At 39.5% G+C, this 20610-nt stretch overlaps 3 protein-coding genes and 1 long non-coding RNA gene across 7 annotated transcripts in view; 2 read left to right on the top strand and 2 right to left on the bottom strand.

Annotated features, from left to right (window-relative positions):
* rxraa (retinoid X receptor, alpha a) overlaps positions 1 to 3453 on the top strand; it is a 117138-nt gene extending 113685 nt beyond the window's left edge. For both annotated transcript variants that reach the window (XM_015039688.1, XM_015039687.1), the window contains exon 11: positions 48 to 3453. In XM_015039688.1, coding sequence (XP_014895174.1) covers positions 48 to 195 — 148 coding nt within the window. In that variant the 3' untranslated portion in view covers positions 196 to 3453. The remainder of the gene's footprint in view (positions 1 to 47) is intronic.
* On the bottom strand, positions 1222 to 17913 carry LOC106951911 (uncharacterized). The gene is made up of 2 exons (XR_001425887.1): positions 17311 to 17913; positions 1222 to 1328 (listed from the first exon to the last, which is right to left on the bottom strand). It is a non-coding gene; the product is annotated as an uncharacterized LOC106951911 (long non-coding RNA).
* On the bottom strand, positions 5667 to 12382 carry wdr5 (WD repeat domain 5). 2 transcript variants are annotated; one of them, XM_015039690.1, is made up of 14 exons: positions 12261 to 12382; positions 10376 to 10485; positions 10161 to 10269; positions 9084 to 9157; positions 8915 to 9004; positions 8747 to 8836; positions 8490 to 8573; positions 8360 to 8415; positions 8233 to 8279; positions 7394 to 7469; positions 7208 to 7241; positions 6965 to 7039; positions 6795 to 6882; positions 5667 to 6587 (listed from the first exon to the last, which is right to left on the bottom strand). In XM_015039690.1, exons 2-14 carry the CDS (start codon positions 10451 to 10453, stop codon positions 6487 to 6489), a joined length of 1002 nt encoding a protein of 333 aa, XP_014895176.1. In that variant the 5' UTR covers positions 10454 to 10485; positions 12261 to 12382; the 3' UTR covers positions 5667 to 6486. The 2 variants fall into 2 exon arrangements, with proteins under 2 accessions (XP_014895176.1, XP_014895175.1); XM_015039689.1 differs by having other exon boundaries at positions 12189 to 12381.
* On the top strand, positions 14851 to 20586 carry LOC106951906 (bromodomain-containing protein 3-like). Of its 2 annotated transcripts, none has more exons than XM_015039686.1 (10): positions 14851 to 15022; positions 16233 to 16549; positions 16681 to 16818; positions 16899 to 17034; positions 17920 to 18179; positions 18266 to 18394; positions 18473 to 18619; positions 19756 to 19874; positions 19945 to 20264; positions 20352 to 20586. In XM_015039686.1, the coding sequence occupies exons 2-10, from the start codon at positions 16355 to 16357 to the stop codon at positions 20456 to 20458; spliced, it is 1551 nt and encodes a 516-aa protein (XP_014895172.1). In that variant the 5' UTR covers positions 14851 to 15022; positions 16233 to 16354; the 3' UTR covers positions 20459 to 20586. The 2 variants fall into 2 exon arrangements, with proteins under 2 accessions (XP_014895172.1, XP_014895171.1); XM_015039685.1 differs by lacking the exon at positions 14851 to 15022 and adding an exon at positions 15029 to 15326.
* The last annotated feature ends 24 nt before the right edge of the window (positions 20587 to 20610 follow it).

Below are 20610 nucleotides of genomic sequence, written 5' to 3'. Positions count from 1 at the left end.
TAATTTCACCATTTATTCAAACCAATAACGTACTGATTTCTGAACAGGTTCGCTAAGCTGTTGCTACGGTTACCAGCGCTGCGCTCCATCGGGCTCAAGTGTTTGGAGCACCTTTTCTTCTTCAAGCTGATTGGCGACACACCCATCGACACCTTCCTCATGGAGATGCTCGAAGCTCCTCATCAAATGACATAATAGGAGTGACCCCTCCTGACCCTCAGCCTCATGCCCCCACCCCCTCCCACACTTAAACCCCCAACATGCATCACCCCAGCTGCCTTGGATCCAGAACATCTAGAAAAGGGCAGACTTAAGAAAAATAGACAACACAAACGAACATCTCCCTTCTTGCTTTTGTCCCTCCAGCCATCTTCTCTGCTCACCAACTCTCTGAAGTGTTTCAACACGAGGAATCCATCATGAATATGGGTCTCTTTTATACCTTGTAAAATATATAAATAAGAAAAAATATCTATATATATATAAATATATAAAACACCATCAACGTAAGTGGCGAGACGGGACTGAAACGAGGACATAGACATACTGAGCCATGGTTTCCGTCTTTGCTTGTCGGATCGTGCCCCCCCCCAAAATGAGAAAACAGCAGCAGAGACGATCAGGTTTTCAACACCCACAGTGCTCAGCAAAACAGCGGCGATGTCACAGGCGTTGTGATCGGGACAATCGCACCTTCTGTGGAACCTCTGGGATGTTTCATCTGGGATGTTTCATCTGGGATCTGAGCCTGCTTTTGCTTTTCAGGACTGGACAGCTTGGGGAAAAACAACAACAACAACACATCATCACAAAGAAACTCGTCTCTTCAACCTGACTGAACATGTCAGGTCTTGCACCAGGTGTTTTTTTATTTTTATTTTATTTTTTTGGAAGAGTGAGCTTGCCGGCGTAGAACTCAGAAGTGGCTTAACAGGAGGGCAAGTTCTCACAAACCTCAGGTCTCTGGCCAATTCCAACAGAGCCGACCATGTCTTACTGTACCAGCACTGTGCGGCGTTGGGGAAGGACGTCTCAGCAGTCCACAAATCCACCCTCAAGTACTCAGAATGACTTGGGGAAACCCTGTTTAGTACAATCTCTGTAACTCTCTGTGCCCGTAAACTGATGTAAATTAGCTTTATGAGACTTGGGCGTCGGTGGATGCTCCAGCAGGTGCAGGGACGACACGTCTACTTTTTTCAGACTTTATTTTATTTTATCTTTTTTTGCCTCAACACACAGTCCCACACAAGAGGAAATGTCATCGTTCTGTCAGACTCTGAGCTCCTCGTAGTCCTCTCTCTCTCTCTCTCTCTCTCTCTCTCTCTCTGCCTCACATTTCATGCTAATTTCTGCCAGGCAGACACACCTCCACGCTCAGAAACCCCTCTGCTCGCTGCAGCAGCAGGCATCACTTCTTTCTTTCCAACACCTCATATCTACATGTACTGAAAGCTACGACAGTATTGACCTTATTTTCAGTAATGCACAAATACCTCTGTTTCCATACACTCGTGTAGGCTTTAGAGTATACGGGAAGGAGCGCTTGTTTGTTGTGGCAGAGCCATTATGTGTTTGTTTGTTTGTTTGTTACTTGGCACTTAACCTCATGACAGTGTAGTTGGGTTTCTCCATGGAGAGCGGATGTTGATGTGATCGACCTCTGCAGCGGAGTTTGGCACTGTCCCGTTCCAGAACGCCTCAGTACTTTTCCTCCTGAAAAGAACACACACACACGCGCACACACACATTCACTCTGTGCACTTCTCTGGACAACCAAGTGACATTTAAGTTGAACTGAAATGTTAAAGGTCTTTATGTGTAAACGTGTTTTGTGTCCGCATTCTTTTTCTTGTTTTTCTTCTTTTCCTGCTTTTCTCTAAATGCTGCAGCTGCTGCAAAACTATGCATAGTGTTCATGTCCAAAGACTGTCTGCAGGGCGGCTTAACCAGAGTAAATGTTTGGGAGGTGGGGGTCTCTATTATTCAGAAATTGATGCTCACTTTAATCTGGTTGAATCACCTTCAGATAAACCAAGTTGGTAGCGGAAACCATATTAGTTGAAATCATCGGTGCGTTCCATTTGTGCTTGGAAGTCAAATTTTCCAAGTTGGAAGAAATTAGCTAAACATTTTTTTTTCACTTTAAAAAGTCTTTTCTGTCAATAATATGGCATCACTTATAACAATGTACAATGTTTGGCTTCACTGCTTGAATGCATGACACTGAGAAATGAATTATTTAGGGGTTTTATTGCTACTTGTAGCTATAGGTTGGTAGGTTTCTAACTTGCAGTTAAGTTAGAAATTACACCATAATTATTTGTGCCTAATAAGTTCTGGATCCTGTGGAAAATAGAGCAAAGCATGAATCGACTAGCTAAACTAGGAATTACAAACAGTTTGCCTTAAATGTTAGCTAACGGGACATTTTAGTTGCACTTGAAATGCAGAATTTCTGAGTTTTTTGCCGGAAAAACTGAGAATTATGCTCAGAAACTGAGGTTTATCACTAACCCCAACCTAAAAATTCAATACAGCTGTTTACGTAAAGAGAAGTTTGTTATAAATTGATTTTTCACTTTTCTAATGTTTTTTCTGTAACTTTCGCTGGTATGCCATGCTTGACTCAGTTTGGTTTTCTAACTAGAAAAGTTTAATCTGATCGAATTCTTACATCCATGAAAATTTCACCTCTCAAGGTAAATGGAACGCACCATAAATCTACCAGAAAATCTCGCAAACTACGAATCGCCAAACTTGTTCACACGACTCCTGACTGTCTGGAAACGGTAAGTCAGAACAAACCTAAGCAATGACTGTTTTTATCAACCGTTAGGCTGAGATTTCTAAGGCAACACGAGCAAACAAGTCTTGGCTTCTTGACAGCAATTCACTTTTCACCTCATGGATGCTATTTATAGCATCTTGCAACGCACAAAATAATAGAAATTGTCATTTCGTAGCAGAATAAAATTTTAACTAAATCTATTTCAAAACTTTCAAACAGTTCTAACGATGGTATGTTAACTAACTGATGTTTCATGGAACCTAAACTCAATTTTAGTTTGTTAAAAACCAAACAGCTTCTCAGTTTGGACCTTCCCCACTGCATAAGGGCCCCATATACATGTTTGCATCGCCTCTGCTGGTATCAAGTGGACTTTGGTTTTGGCTCTGACATGAATTCTTAGAAAATCGGTCTGAATTGATTATCACATCTTGTCCCTACATCAACCTATGCAGGCCTTTGACATGGGGTTGTTATGTAACCCAGTGACAATCCTATTTGGGGCCCATTTTCCAGCTTGTTACTTACCCACGTGGGCCCCATTGTAGAAGCTGGCTGGAACAGCTCACCAATATTCCCTGTTCCCTCTTTACTGCCCAGAACGTATAATGTGAAAAGTAAAATATAGAAGAAATGAGTACAAAAGAAACAAAAAAAAAAAACAGAACTCTATGAGCTGAAAGCTGCCGGATATTGACCGCTTTCATTGCTCCCTTTCTCTTATGTTTTACTAGTTTTCCTTCTCATATAATTACATATTTAAGCACTATGACATTTCCATACTTTTCCAGTAGCCCCACAGAGACTCCGCAGAGAATTTATACATAAATCACCAACGGTAGAATATGTGCTTAAATCTTTTTTTTTTTTTTTTTTTTTTTTTCTCACTATTTCGAGATGGATGTTGTTCCATCTTGTGAAATTGTTTCCAGTTATTCCCTCTGTTGAAAAGCCAGCTCGGAAAAGTCAGATGTGATGGATGTGAAATGTGCTGGAAGTCACGATTTACCTCGAGCGTGTGGTGATTTGTGTGCCGTGAGCTCCCTCTGGCGGAAGAGAAGCAGCGCTGCAACATTACTTGAAATTGTTTTCTAGAAGTATTTAAATGGACGAACAGAAGGAAGGCACTTTGTCACAGCTTTCTAATTGCCACAGATGCTCCGCGCCGAGCAGAAAAGTAGCAATGAGAAAAGTAGCAATACCTTCAGCTTAACCCATCAGCGTGGTGTTTATTGCTAAAATGAACTTAAGCACGGTGGTTTGTGTGTTTTTGCATCCTATCCAGGTGACAGTATTACCTGCCAGCTTGGGCTCAGTTTACAGTATTTATATTCTGGGAGAACATGTTTGTTTCCCCGATGCAGAATATGTTTTTTATTTTTTTTTTTGAATCAAGAAAAGCTCATTTCAAACAGTCAAAGATTTGTTTCCCCAAATATTAAAAAGAAATATATATGAACATCCTCTTCGTTTCTGGCTGACTCGCCGAAGATTGGAAGCAATCGTGTAAAAGCCATATAAAGTGTGTGACGTGCAAAAGTTCACGCCCCCTGCAGGAAATTGACAGATGTGGGAAAAGAAAAGGAAATAATTGTCCACATAGAATGAAAACCTAAACGGATGCTTTACAACATAAAGCTATATTTTGTTAATATGTATATTTGTATATATTTATAAATATATATCAGCAGATCAACTCATTGAATATTCCAAAACTGAAAAAAAAAAAAAAATCTGAATTTTCCTAAGCTGTGGGAGTTTAAAGGTGTTTTTATCACAAATACGGGTGGGGAGGGCTGGATTGTAACTTTTATTAAAAACAAAATAAAATAAAAAACACAATAATCCACCAGCAGAAGTGCAGCAGCTCTGAACTCAAAAGAAACCAGCTTAAGCCGTTTTCTGTGACCTCGAAAAATCAGGAGAGGCAAAAATAAAACTTAAAAAAAAAAATTACTCTCCTAAATGTATATGTTGCTTAGCAAATGTATGTTGAAAACGTGTAATCAGGAAAAGCTGAGCTTGTGACACAATCACTGCTTTGTTTGTGGCATAAACGGTTAAATGTTCTAGTTTATAAAAAAAAAGAAAAAAAATCACTTGGGAAAAAGATCTATTTTTGTACAAAGGTAGTTTTATCCCCTGCTTATTTACTCTGTTCTTTTTCTTCTCTGTGGCTGTTTTGTGGAAAAGTTTCCTCAGCTTCAGACTGAAAGTGTAATTTTGTTTTGTGGGGAGTGGGAGGGAAGGATTGTCCGCTTTGGCACTTTGGTAACTTGTGTCGCCTTTTACTTTTGCCATTTTTCAACCTGTCACTGCAAGATGGGAACATCTCTGATGATTATGTTTTTATTTTTCTGTTTTTAAGGAGACAAAGTTTTTTTGTTTGTTTTTGTCATCTGTTTGTGGATTGTTCTGATGTTCTCTCATGGAAAGAAACAAAAAGTTATTAAAAAAAAACTTTAAACTGATTAAAGTCCATCTGTTCTTATATGAGATGAAATGACAGCTGGAACGGGTTCTGGTGGAAAACCCGAACATCTTTCATTCACAAATATGTAGATATTTGGTTATTTTGACTGATAAAGTAATTTTTTTCATTATTTTGTGACCTGCACAGTCATAGGGAAGACTACTGTATTGTTACAGAGTTGACCACAAATGGTAATTGCTGTAAACAAGATTTACTTTCAGAGTAATGGAAAATTGAGTGGAAGGAAAAACTTGTAGGTCCAGTGTGAAGTTTGCATCAGCATTGATTTGAAAAAGAAATACGACTGTAAGCCTCAAGACCCATACATGCACAGACACACACAGAAAACTTTACAAAGAATGAACTGATGCACATTTAGGTACAAAAACAACTTGCACAACATGAAACATACAAAACTTTATTAGGCTGCAGATTATATCTGAGAGCTGCAAACAAGTATTCCACTGAAATCCAGATTAACTACAGAAATTGGATGTTGCTTGTTGTTTTCACACAGGTGTGTACTAATAGAGTATAAGCCAAAAAAAATAAAAAAAATCAGTACATATGTACAAATAGAACACAAGAATTGTAACTGGTTGCTCGTACAGTTATGCTAAAAAATAAAATAATAAGACAAGTTTTAAAATTAACTCAGAGTCAAACTCAGTCTCTGAGGCATTTTTTTGAGAAAACAAAAAAGTGGCACAAAGATCTGACATTTAGGGAAAATAACGCAATATTAATACGGCTTTATTTTTCTTCTTTTTCTCCATTTCATTAAGACTGAAGGTTAATGCAAATATGCCGTCTTCATTTAAATGGTACTTTACAGTTACACAGGGATTCAAGGAACAACAAGCCTGGAAACAACTACGTTCATTGTACAGTAGCTGGTAAAAAGCAGAGAGGCAGAGTCAAGAATACTGAAACAGCTGAAGGGTCAACACGATTTACCTGTTTTCTTTAAGGAGACCAATAAACGTGACGCACCTCAGGTGTGAGGAGGATCTGCACTGCGAAGCTGATGTGTGGTTGACGGGTTTGCTACTCCTTACTGAACTTCAGGTACAGTTCTCTGCATTCATCCGGAGCTCCGTTTAAAAAAAAAAAAAACAGGTCCTCTTTCTTGTCTTGCATCACAATGTAGAAAAAAAACCCAACATATATTATATAGAAAGGTGAATAATAGGCCAAAAATATCCCAAAAACAAAAACTGAATTAGCAGTCGCTTTTCCATAGCTTGATGGTTTTGTCGTTTTCTAAAGCAGCAGATGCGATGATGTTCTCTGTCGGGTGGCAGGCGGTCGAAATGACGACGTCTGAGCAGAAATGTGGAAAAAGGTTAAAAGGTATAATGTGCAAGTAATCTAGCGAAACGGAGGTGGAAGCACCATGCTTTGGGGATATTTTTCCACTTATGTTTTCCTGACTGATCAAAAACATTAATTGTAATGACACAAAAAGCAAATTTGGAGTTAAGACTTCAAACCCAGCAGGGAATCAAACAGACAACTCGTGTGCTGTACCTGTGTGGCCCTGCAGTTTCTGCACGATCTCCTTCGTCTGCAGGTTCCAGATGTAAACCATGTTGTCCTCAGAGCCGGACACAATCCACTGCAGGACAGCGGCCAGAGAGTCACGTTTAGCCACTCGTGACACCGTACACACTCTGAGACAAGACGAGACGGGGACTTACCTTCCCTCCGGTGACAGAGAAATTAGCAAAAATGCAGTACTTCTCGTTCTTATGGCCTGTGTACGTCTTCAAGCACTGAAATTATGAGAAACATTCAGGAGGTGATCAGAACTGCAGCTTCACTTGTTTCAAAAACTAAGGCATTCCTTTAAGCAGTCTGGGTGGAAACACTTGACAGACTCGGGTAAAAAGAACGAAAAAGAAAAAAAAATCATTTTTTTTAAAAAACAGATGTTTTCTCACCTTTCCTTTGCTGTAGTCCCACAGCTTCAGCGTGCTGCAAAGACAAACCATGAACACAAACTGTGAAACAAACCCCACAGTCCAGTTTCACGTGGCGTTGTGCTGCCCTCTGCAGGTGAGCGTCGCACACAACCCGAGTGATCAGCCCCTGTAAACAACTTTGCTCTGCAAATGTGCAGCACTCACTTATCCAGAGTAGCTGCCAGGATGTACTTCCCATTGGGAGAAAACTTCACAAACGACACAGGAGGGTTGTCATCGTCTGTTGGAAGCGGGAGCAACGTTAGCAAACAAATCTGAGCCTGTTAGGATTCCTGTCTGTGTTTCTGACTGGATGGTTCTCATTTCATCTACGTGATATTTCTGGAGCTCAGTAGGGAGCAGCTGCAGGTGGATGTGTCAGTTATTATAATACCGACGATATTAGAAACGATTTTAAGGTCTGCTGTTGAATAATTCACGCAACGGAATAATATTTTATATTGGTGCATCAGGAAATCATTGAAAAGTTCATTTATTTCAGTAATTAAATGTATAACTTGTATAAAGTCAGATATAAGGGATATAATTCAAGCCTCTAAATCAGATTGTTTTGATGTTTATAAAAGTCCAAGATTATGTTTGTATATAAAAAAAAACTGCATTACATGCTAGGATTTTTAATACAAACAAAAAAAATGGGAAGACTGATGACTGTCGCTGTCTTTTCAGAGATGTATGGAAAGTTTGGTGGAAGGAAAACGTGGTAAAACCACAGCTGTAGAGGAATATGAATCTCCCTCATAGGGGAACTGACAGTCACAGTTCTGCTTCACAATCCTCTCAAGGCTTCACGCTACATTTGTTGCTACTGTACCTTTTCCCTGCCTCACTTTTTCCTTCCACCTAACTTTCTAAAGTCAAAACTCATCACTAAGTGCAACAATCACTTTTTGAATCCACTCATCGAATCTATTGGCAAAATAACTTCTTGACAATGTTAAAGTCTATTGGTTTATCTTTTGTGTTTTTGTGGCTGATCTTACCAATGAGCGTTTTTAAACACTGCCCCGACGCCGTGTCCCAGATTCGGCTGGAATAAGAACAAAACTGTTAGTTAGCAAGACAAACACAAGTAAAATAAAAACAGAATCTCAGAGCGGAGCGCTTTACCAGAGTCCGTCGTAGCTGCTGGACACGATCAGAGAGCCGTCTCTGTTGAAGTGAACCTGCAGATTTAAGCAGATTTCACGTTTTCCTGTTTCAGTCAAAGAGAATTAAAAAGAAACAGAATCCAACTCACAGCGGAGACGGGATCGGAGTGAGCCGGCAGTGTTTTCAAACACTTCCCGGTCTTCACGTCCCATATCCTCACACTCTCGTCGAACTAGACGCCAAAAAGAAAAGAAAAAAAACACACACACACACACACACTGGATGAGTGTTTCAGTCAAAGTCACTAAAGTTTTGCTGCTAGTGGGAGAGAGCTCTGGCTGCAGTCCAACATCTGCTCCGTGTTTCTGACGGAGTGTTGTTGCCAGGAGCTGCGAGCGCACTCACCGATCCCGACACGATGAGGTTGGACTGCGGGTTGAAGTTGCAGCAGAACACGTAGTTGCTGTGGCCCTTCAGGGTTTTTAAGCACTTTCCCTGGATTGAAAAGAAAATATTCAGTCCGGCGTCTGCCAATCCCAGCACCGCGGGTTTGACGCGTCTGAGCCGCCTTACCGAGTTGACGTCCCAGATCTTCAGGGTTTTGTCGTCGGACGCCGACACCAGCAGGTTGGAGTCCGAGGACCACGCCACGTCAGAGATGCCCTGCGGGTTTAGGACCAAAAGTCACAAACGACGCTTTTAAAGGCAAACCTGCTCAGACAGAAGGTCCAGTTCTGCTCACCAGCTTGTGTCCAGAGATGGTTTTCTCAAACTTTCCGTCGTACGCACCCCAGATTTTTATGAGTTTATCAGCAGCTGGAGCAGAAACAGAGACTCAGTCAGGACTGTTTGGGAAAACAACCTTAAAACGAATGATGGCGAATCTGCTGAGAGTCGGAAAATAACTCTGTAAATCACAGACGGCCGTTTTTATAACAGAGGACTGAAAATCTTTTGTCGGCACCGTTGACCTAAAAGCAACTTATTTAAACGTGTATTATGTAATAAATTTGTGCTGCAGGTCGTAAAATAATCAGCATAAATCACTTTAATCATTTAAACCTCCGGAGACCAAGCAGAAATAATCATTATTATTATAATAACAAATAATACTGACATTTACAACACTATTATTTTGGTTGGTAGTGTGTGTGAATTATTATTTTGTGTTTATGTAGAATTCCCTCATTTTTATCTTCTTTTCTACTAATTATTACCCCAACATTAGTGTGGGCTAATATTGCTGATATATTACAATCACTTGTATTTCCATACAAGTCTTGCTCCAAATGAGCAATAATTCTTTTAACACAACTTCAAATGAAAGTGAAGTCATGTCCATGAAGCGTTGATCAGAGGCTGATTGTGAAAGATGCCATTTTCACAATCAAACACATGAAAGTTTGTGATTTTAGTTTGAAACTTGATGTATCAAGAGTTTGAGACTCTTACTTTGAAAGTTTTGCTGACTTGTACTGGATCGGTTTTGTCAGACTGCCTGTCCAGCTGTTCGATGTCATCGCTACAATAGCATTAAAGAAGTTTTTAATTTGTTCCCGTGGCAACATATTGAGTGGAAAAAAGAAACTATGATGGAATGATGAGATCTGAAGCTCAGAGAACTTTGAAAATGATCAAAGTTTTGCTGCTAAGGTCAAAAAACTTCATATCTGCTAATACGTTGCATAGAAGCATTACATTAAAGGGCATCCCTAAAAATGCAGTTTTATACCAATTAACATTTCAATACTTTACTGGCATTAGAGTCACATTAGAATCCGAGTCAGACTGTCATCACAATGATGTTTAATGGACTCACAGGAGCTGGCGAGCCATTCTCCGCTCGGGCTGAACTTGACGGACGACACGGCCTTAGTGTGTCCTGCTAATGTGAATTTCAGGCTGTAGTTTGGCTTGGCAGGCGCAGACTGTGAACAAGAGCAACAGAAAAGATCAGCACAGCCACAGCGATCAGGCCGTCTGCAGGGACGAGACAAAACGGGCAACGGGATCGATCGCTTTCATTCGTCAGACCTTGCTTTGGCTGGCAGACGCTGATGGGACCACTGGAGGCTTAGTGTCAGTCTCTGGCTTCTTGTCTTCTGTTGCCATGGTGAGGACACTAACATTGATTGCACACTAACCTGAAATAGAGAACAAACAGGCAAGTGGTTTGCTGTCATTAATAAGTCTTAGAAAAGTAAATGGTAATCAGACACACACACAGTCCACACTCTTATCTTTGATTTTCAGTATTTATATTATACACCTGATTGGACTAAACAGGCTTCACTCTGATGCAATGCCAATATAATATTCTACTCTATACATACGGTGCAACTGTTGAAAGATGTTTTAAATACTAATATACCATCAATTTGTAAATAACTACCTGAGCTCTAGAAATGGGAAATTACTACACGGTTTCTCATTGCCGTCACTCTACATAACATGTTTGCAAACCTCTTAACTTGACAGTATGTCTGGGGATGTTAGTTTAGCTGTTAAAACAAAACCAACATGTATTAATGTGCCTGATTGAACTCAAAACTATATAGATCAAATATTGAGTTCATATTGTCCTAATCTAGTCAGAGCAGAGATGGCCCCATAAAAAAAGTAGCAAATTGTATCTTAATTTCATAACTTGACAGAGGTACTTGTCCTCAGAGTATATGAAACTCATTTAGATGGAAAAGAAAGAGAACAGAAGAAAAAAAAATCGGATTTAAATTCCACTTATACCGAAACTACAATAGTCCACTATAATACATGCTCAGTTTTTTTAAACATTAATTTCAGAACTAAACTCTTTTTACTTTCCTTTTATGTATTAGACTGATCGCTTTAGAAAATATTGTGTTATAATTAATGTGACTTTTAAGCTGAATAAAGGACTTTTCCGATGTTAAGACCTTTGTTTATGATACAATACTGTATTTTTCATTGTAAATTGGGGAGCACATTAACAGAATTATTTTGTCTTTACTCGGGTGTTTAATCATTTATTTTGCATTCAAAACACCGTAACTTTTTCATTTCTAGACAACAACCGTGAATGTTTATGAAGCCTTTTTAAATTAGCTTTCAAATGGCATCATTTGTTCTAACATAGAGATTTCATCTGACATTGCCGACATTCCTAAAGAAAGGGAATTAAACTACCGGTCTTCTGACAACAAACATGCAGACCACTGATTTAAAAAGATGTGCTCAACTAAACGGCTTGCTAGCACAACGATTAGCTACTTTTACACACTACTTCAAAGTTTTACAAGCATAGCTACATTTCTAACCTTTAAACGTTCTTACCGTATTCAGTATATGTTATAACAAATCTAATTGGGAAGTAATGTGGCTGCTTACTGTTGCTAACTGCTTAATAAATACCTGCAGTAGCTCAACCGTTACGCTACACAGTTAGCTACTGCAGCTAGCTTCAGTTAACTAACGTTAAAATGTTAATATTTTGAGAAAGGAACAGGTATAAACACCTTTAACAACCATCTTGTTGGATTTAAGGTTACTTTTAAACACGAGGTGATTTATACATGTTCGCTGAAATAAAATAAAATGTGGAAAAGTAACATTAAACAAAGAGCAAGACGGGATCGCTTAGTTGTGTTTCTGTGGTACTCAACGCTGGAAACAGAGATAGTATTCCAAATATGGCTACATATAATGTGAACCAGGTTTTACTAAAACAAATTAACAGACAAAAAAATACCGATTTTAACAAAAAAGTGAGTAGTGGCCTTAGCGTGCTGCGCTGTTGACAAGTCGCAGCCACGAAGGGGGGCCATCTTCCATTCAAACAATGAGCTTTTGCTTATATGCTAATACTCACGAGGATTGATGCTGCTGCACAGTCAGATATTATTTCATCGGAAAGTATGAAAAAGGGGAGAAAAACCCGTACAGTGAAGGAAAGGGCCCTGCTGAGCGGCTAAGCCAAGCAGCTCGCTTCTTAATGTTTGCGTTGAGCTAAGAGGACCTGCGAGGAGAAGGAGAAGCGGGGAATGTGGTCTGTTAAGGTTCTGCGCAAGCGCGTTACGAGGGGAAGGTACGGGAACTTATAAGGATCAAAAGTGTGTTTTGTACTGTTATTTTTGCTGTATTAGTAAACTGGTTGTGTTATTCTCCGTTATTTGGTCACAGGACGAACATTTATTTTGAAACTATTACATAAGTGGGTTTTGGTTCAGTAATTGTGTAAAAAACAAAAAGAAAAGGTCTGTAATACTTATTGTTACACATTTATACTTAGAACTTCAAAGTTGCGAGCAGAAAAACAAAAAGGAATCCCACAGGAGTCAGAATTCCAATATTGTTAGTTAGAAGTCCCAAGTTCAACATCCAATATGACTGCAACCCTTTTTTTAATTCTTAGAAATCTATTCATTATTGTATTTACAAATTGTTCAAGCAAAATATGTCCGTCTTGTGTTTTTTTAATGTCTTACCTTGATGTTTAAATACTTAATAATATGGGTGTTTCACACTTGGAAACAGTTTTGTGTTGGTCGATGTATGACATTTGAATCGAATCCAGAGACAAGATTTCAACCCCCACTGCCAAACACATCTAAGATACAGAAGAACAGCGAAAACTGAGAAAAAAAATGAGAGAAAACAGGGTTAATTTATTGAACCAATCGACACCTCCTAACATCTCACTTAGTCTGTAGATTCACCACCTCCACATCACACCCTCTGCCACATCTCGGCTAAATGAATGTCAAAGAGGGCTAAGTCCTGACAAGATGGCCCTCTGGGAAGGTAAGTGTGGTCAACACCTTGCAGTGACACAACACATGTCCTGATTCACAATAGCAAATAGAGTCCACAGGCACTCTAAGTCTATGCCACAAAACAGCATAAAATTGGTATTTTTGCGGTTCTTTCTCCAATTTCAAAAATGGTAGAAAATGATAAATGAAGAGGCAGTGGGATAAAGGATTATTTGTGCAAGATGGTTTTATTTGAATATGTACAGCTAATCTATACTGTGTGCAATTCTAAAATGTTAATAGCCTGTATGTGTAGCATCACAAATGGGTACTCAAGTGGTCACTGTGCACAAATAGTTTATGTATTACTGTTGAGAAAAATTGAATATTCTTAGTATTTAATCTTACCACATGAGAAAAAGGTAGATTGAGCAGGATTAGTTTGAATAAGAGGGCTTTAAGTTATCCCTGCAGAAAAGAATGTCTGTTATCAGGAAGGAACCACGCCATAAATTAACTCTGGCACACAGGTAGTGGAGGAGACAAGTCAAATCATCCCCCACAGAGAAACACTAAAACTTATGGAAAAACAAACTAACAACACATAATACTTTTAATAATTGCAATTTAATTGGTAGAATACCATTTAGTTAAAATTAACATGACTCGAACTAGTCTAATATGTAGTTTTATATTAACAGCACTGGTAGTTAATACACTAACTAACAGTGTTAACTTAGTTAGTTAGTTAGTTAGTTAGTTAGTTAGTTAGTTAGTTAGTTAGTTAGTTAGTTAGTTAGTTAGTTAGTTAACTAACCAACTTGGCTATGTTAGTTAGATAACTTATCTAAGTTAGTTAGCTAAGTTAGCTAACTAATGTAGCTAACTTAGTGCTAGCTACATTAGTGTTAGCTAACTTAGCTAACTATTTGTAACACTAAGTGAGCCAAACATATAATTAAAACTAGTATAACATTAATTAGAAAATGTCTAGAATGAATGTGTTTGTATTGAAAATGCTCAGGTGTATTCTATAAGTCTTTTAATTCTTAAAATCTGCGCTTTGATCTCAGAGGACTTTTGGTTGAACCCTGGCAAAAAATAGAGGCTTTGTTCCAACCAGGAATTAGGAGTAACATCACATTTCAAACTGACATGAGAAGAGCTTGCTCTAAAATGACCTTTGGTCTCCTTTATCTAGAAAGAGATAGCCCGAAATTAAACAGGTCTCAGAAGGTAATAAAATTGCTTCGAACTTTTCAACTTCGTAATTTGAAACTGGTTTCAGCTATACAAGGAAAGTACACGCCTTAATCGCATAATTGCATAAATTAAAACAAAGAAAACACTCTTTTTGAATAAAAAAGTAAAGCCCCAGAGCAACGAATCAGATTGTTTTGCAAAACGCATGAGGACTCTCCAAAGACGTGTCGTTGCTTTCCTTCTATTTTGGCATTTTTCCCTTACCCTATTTCTCTCAGGTAAATGAATGTATGTTCTCTGTGTTGTTTTGCAGTTTTCTTATGTAATTTTCATACTTTGTTTTGGTTTTGATTAAACTCTGTGTCGAACACCGATTGCTGTTTTTTCTGTGGTTTCACTTCTGCCCGCGATTCTCCCAGAATCCCAAGTCTTGGGATCTGAGAGAAGAAAATTGAGCCTGCGGTCTTTTCAAATATATATCTTAATTCTTCTCGATAATTACCCACAACTTTTATGGTTGTTTTGTATACATTTTTCTCTTGTAGACTAACAACAACAGCAAATAAGCTCTCAGGCAAGCACTGATTCATGTATTTGGATTTCCAGAGCTGTCCATCTCAAGACGACCCCCAATGGGAAGCGGACCCCGTGCTTGAGAACCGCTGCTCTAGACACTCCAGTTCAACAGGTGGCGGTGTGAAGAGGAACGCCCCTCCCTCCATTCCTGCTCCAGCCATGTCAGCTACTGGTCAGTTAGTTTTCAGTTGGTACCCCAGTCCTGCACTCTGAAGTAAATCTAATTCGGCTTTCTGATTTCATTTCCCTTCAGTAATAACTTATTTGAGTCAGAAAAAAGTCCTCAGAAGATCACCTCAACCCCCTCTCACGAGAAAAAAAAAGGAGTTCATAAACCCTTCAGTTTTTGTTCAACCGTTATTTTTCCTGGTCAGTTGTTGTAAAGGATACTTTTGCTTCGTTAAACACGAAGATTCAGCGTCAAGACTTCCTAAACTAGAAGTCGGCCACCAGAAAACAAAGAACGGCTACTCCAGGTTGGCTGTGTTTATGTGAGACTGATTTATGCCGATGCTTACTGGGCTTTGAGTGTTTTATTTTTTTTTTTGTTGCTTTAATCTGCTAGTGAGTAGCACTTTATGAAAACCAGTTAGCCAAGTGAGCTAGCGAGTGTTGCTGTAACGTTATTACGTGTTACCGCTGTTTTTTTCTCTGTCGGAACAAAGCGCTTAAAAATGTCCAACAGTTACCAGCATTCAATAAAGGATACTTTGTATTATTTCGACAACATCCAGAGCTGTTTGTTGCTTTAAACAAGTTTACCGTTTCAGTAACTGTTGGTTAAACTCTTCTTTGAACTTGCTCGATAAAACTAAAATACTTGGACTAAGATTTATTTATTTTATTTACGTGTTGTTTTTTGTAACGGCCACCATTTTCGGTGTTTTTAAGGCTACTGTAATGACACAGCCCTTCACTAAATATCATCCCATAAATCTGAGCATTTTAAAACAGTGATTTTTCCCTTGATGGCCCAAATTGTCAAGTTTAGAGGGTTCAAAATAATTTGCTTAAATAAAAAGGAATAATATATCCCTTAAGATGTTTTTTCTGCTTAGTAAGACCTAGCATTTTAATGATTACATAAATCTGTTCAATTAAATTTCCCCATTTTTTTCTTGTTTTTGTACATTTATGTAAGCTAATTTATTGAGCTAATTCCATTAAATGAAAGCTAGTCTTAGAATATACAAATTTGTTAAACAGACTGAAATATTTCAAGTATTTATTTCAGTTAATTTAGGTTATAATGGTAGAAAGCTGATATAACAAACATACAAAAGATGAACAAAAAGAGTAGAGGCAAGCTTAACAATGCCACTACAATTCCCACAGCGTTGTCAGAATTGCACAGTTGTAACCGTTTGCTGTTTGATTGACAGGTTGTGTGGCATGAAAACTATGCATGAAGCAGGCTGGCGTTCCCTCGGAGTCTCCACTGAGCTGAAAGGCACACGCTACCTGGCTAAAAGGAGATAACGGCGAACCCCGTTTCACCTGCATCATGTCCTCCGACGCTGAGCCAGATCCCAAAATGCTCGTGAATCCTCCTCCTCCGGAGGTGACCGATCCCAACAAGCCTGGCCGACGGACCAACCAGCTGCAGTACATGGAGAAAGTGGTGGTGAAAGCTCTGTGGCGGCACCAGTTCGCTTGGCCGTTCTACCAGCCTGTTGATGCAGTCAGTCTTGGTCTACCAGTGAGTAATCTGTTTTTTTTTGGGGGGGTGGGGTTTACCTCATATTATTGCCAGATAGGAACTGCCCTGCATTGTCAGTCATACCTGGACAGACTGTCTCTTACATCCAAACTCACCTTCTATTTCAACAGGACTATCATAAGATCATAACGTCCCCCATGGACTTGGGCACCATCAAGAAACGCCTGGAGAACAACTACTACTGGAGTTCAAGTGAATGCCTGCAGGACTTCAACACCATGTTTACCAACTGTTACATATATAACAAGGTTAGGAGCTTCTTGGTTTAAAGAAGGTAAAGTCCTGGATATGTAAGTCCTAACAGAGTTTTCCCCATCCTCCTGTCCAGCCTACCGATGACATCGTGCTGATGGCTCTCGCCTTGGAGAAGATTTTCTTGCAAAAAGTTTCCCAGATGCCTCAGAAAGAGGAGGAGATTGTCCCTCATGCAGGCAAAGGGAGAGGCAGAAAAAGCATCCCAACAGGTAATGTAGTCGCGTCTTCAAACGGCTGACGTGAGGTGAGACGTACAGCGCATTGAAAAACAATTTGTGCTCAAATTTTGTCACATTATAATCATAATGTCACTTTATTTTACTGGGGTTTTTCATGTGGGAGACTCTGTTGGGGAATTTTCTATTAAATAATTGATAAGATTCAACTACTTTGTCTTTGAGAGTTTTAATTAAGGCCTTGTATAACAATGAGAGCTCTGTCTGCCTGTTGGCACCAACACCAGTATGTGTTGATCTTGAAAACACCCCTCTCTCTCTCCTCACACACTCAAGATGACCTGTACATTCCTACAGCTGGTGCATGACTCTGACTTGCACCCATCTGTTGATGTCCAGCTTACAGTCTGCTCTATTTTTACCTAATCATTAACCGTTACATGCATGTAAGAAAATACAGAATCTAAAGTAAAATTTCTTGATTTCCACCCTTTTGAAAGCAGATAAAATGTATCATTCATTCACACAAGACCTTCACAATACATCTAAAACATCGTCCAGTCAGGATGTGACTCAAACTGACAGCAAGTCTTCCTCCTTTCAGGAAAAAACAGAATCAAAACAAACCTGAGATCTCAAACGACTAAAACTGTTTAATCTTCTAAACATGAATCAAACATCCATTCCACATGTGAACAGTCCAACACTCAAAGACAAACAATCAGAATTTACAGCCAGTGAATATTTCCCCACAAAAGATAATGCAAAAATTATTTGTGCCACTTCAACAAACAGTTTCTGTCATCAGAGACCTTTTTTTTTTGTCTACTTGCACTACATTTGTGTTGGTCTGTGTTGTAGTTTGGCACAATCTAAATATTTCAAGAGGGGTTGAATACGCTTTGCTGCTCCTTTCAGAAAAAAGGATGAGGCCTGAAGGCGTGGGCCGAACTACCACTCCTACCAAGAGCGACTTTGAAGCGAGGGACTTTCCGAACACAGAACATGGAGGGCTGAGGGAACAGCTAAAGTACTGCAGCAACATCCTGAAGGAGATGCTGTCGAAAAAACATTCTGCCTACGCCTGGCCATTCTACATGCCTGTAGACGCTAACGCTCTGGGGATTCACGATTACCACGACATCATCAAATACCCAATGGATCTCAGCACTGTGAAAGTAGAGCTACTTTTTATTTTTTTTAACCTTTTTGTGGATTGAAGTGTAATCCTGGCATCACTTAAAAGATTTCTGTTCACCTGCAGAAAAAGATGGATGGAGGAGAGTACCAGGACGCGCAGCAGTTTGCTGCAGATATCCGCTTAATCTTTTCCAATTGCTACAAGTACAACCCCTCCCATCACACTGTGGTCGGCATGGCCAGAAAGCTTCAGGTGTGTTGCAAATTATAATACTGTATTATTTGTTTTAGTAATTCTCTCCATTTCATGCTTGCTTATGGATGCTTGAAGGGAGTGTTCGAACAGAGGTTTGCCAAGATGCCAGACGAGCAAGTCGGGGTCACCGCTCCCAGCTGCACCATCAGCAGTCTGGCTAGTTTGGACAGATCCGAGTCGACAGTGGAGGACTCCGCCCGGTTTGCCGAGGCACGAAAACAGGTGGGTTTCATCTGAAAGAAATAAATAATTGTTTTTCATGAAATCAAAAGATATCGCAATAGATGTTCACCTGACAAAACTACGAGATTTACAGTTAGATTTGAGAGATGACGCCGTGGAAAAACGGTGCTTTTACTGTCCGATAAACCGATTCTGTGTTGTTTTGGGGCTGCATTTTGTATTGTTTTATTCACAATGTGAAGGAATTTATAATGCCCAGAGTGTCGTCCACTGAACATATTCATGAAAACCCACCTGGACGACGGACTTTGAGGAGTCATCTATTTTTTTTTTTAATTGACATGAAATGTGTTCTTTTCCATTTTGCAGAGTAGTTTAAAGAAATAGGCCCATAGACAAGGGTGATTACTTGTACTTGTTTAAAAGACATTTTATCAGTATATTTTCTGCACTAAAATACACTTAAATCAACGGTTAGATATTTTTTGTTACAATTTAATATCAGTGCAATAAAATATATATTTCCTAAGGCTCATCTTCTCCAGGGGTGCTAATGAACGGAAGGTGCTGTTTGTAACATATATATTGACGTGTTAACGGTGTTGCCTTCCCTTGCAGACGTGCCCCAGAGCCATTTTCACACGTGCACTTAAATGTTCTAGAGATGTTCCTGATTGGTGAAATATGTGTCAACAAATTTCCACAACGTCCGCTTTGGACGCCTGGAAGACATTTTTCGTTTGAGTTGAATGTCTGGAATATCAGCGGGTGAGATGGCAGATCTCACAGAGTGTTTGCTGCAGATCAAAATGGCTGCTTCAATCTCCTTTCTGCTCTCCTGATTCGTTGATCTCTGCTTGCTTTTTGCCAGGAAGGAGCTGTAGTAAAAACATGTGTAACCTAACGTGTTGAGAGAGATTTCCTCAGTGGATTTTTTGCGTTGTGTTCTGCCATTCCACCACATTTCTAGAGTGTTTCTAACATAAAATGTCTAAATCAAAACCTGCCAGAACATCCTCTAGAACTCTGGTGTTCATGTGTGAAATCGGCTGCATTTCTTTCTTCACTACCCCGTTTTCAACATCTTTGGCTTCTTGGTGCTTTTAGTTGTTTTGGAGCTTTATTAGAAAGGCTTCACCACATAAAAATAATGTTCTGGTGTTTTTTCTGCCCAGCTAAAGACGGTTGATGGACAGCATGCAGCCGTTTCTCAAACCCCAAAACTGCGGAAGGAGAATGACCAGAAACAACATGGCGGGGACGTACCTAAAAGTGCTTCAAACCCTGCAGTTAGGTATGATTATTGACTTACTGCTGTTTCTATACATTAAACACAAGTTTACTCTTATTTTCTCTAATTTCAGGAATCCATTGAGAGAAAACAAAGATTGGGATTTGAGAGAGAAAGCTTTGGCGGCTACACACGAGAAAAGATGGGATTCGGATGATAAGGCCTTGCCGATGACGTATGAGGAAAAACATCAGCTGAGCCTCGACATCAACCGCCTTCCTGGCATAAAGCTGGCCCGCGTGGTCGAAATCCTCCAAGCGTCGGAGCCCACCATGTGCACCACCAACCTGGACGAGATCGAGATCGACTTTGAGTTACTGAAGCCGTCCACTCTGCGGGAGCTCGAGCGATTTGTCAGATCCTGCCTGTTCAAGAAATTCAAAAAATATCAAAGTAAGCAAAGCATGTTGGCACAAAGCTATCCTTGGATAATTTGATAATAAGATTTTGATGGTGCTTCGTTTCCTTTACGCTCTCCAGAGAAGACCAGCAAAAGTGCCTCTCAGTCCGTCAGCACAAGCAGCAGTTTGTCAGATTCTGCCTCCACCACCTCCACCAACTCCAGTTCAGAAGACACTGACTCATAATCTTTGTTCTCTATTTATATCTTGCTCTGAGGACCAAAAGTTGTTACGTGTTAAACGTTTTTTTAAATTTTTTTATCTGTTTCTGTATATATTTTAATTGTTGAAAATAAACCTGAATACCTTTTTTATTCGGTGTTTTTTATAATCTCTAA

This window comes from Poecilia latipinna, unplaced genomic scaffold (assembly GCF_001443285.1).
Source record: "Poecilia latipinna isolate Pla-1442-1.1 unplaced genomic scaffold, P_latipinna-1.0 Scaffold479, whole genome shotgun sequence".
Taxonomy (NCBI): Eukaryota; Metazoa; Chordata; class Actinopteri; order Cyprinodontiformes; family Poeciliidae; genus Poecilia; species Poecilia latipinna.
Note: the sequence above shows the minus strand (reverse complement) of the source record. Positions and strands in the feature narration are given on the sequence as shown.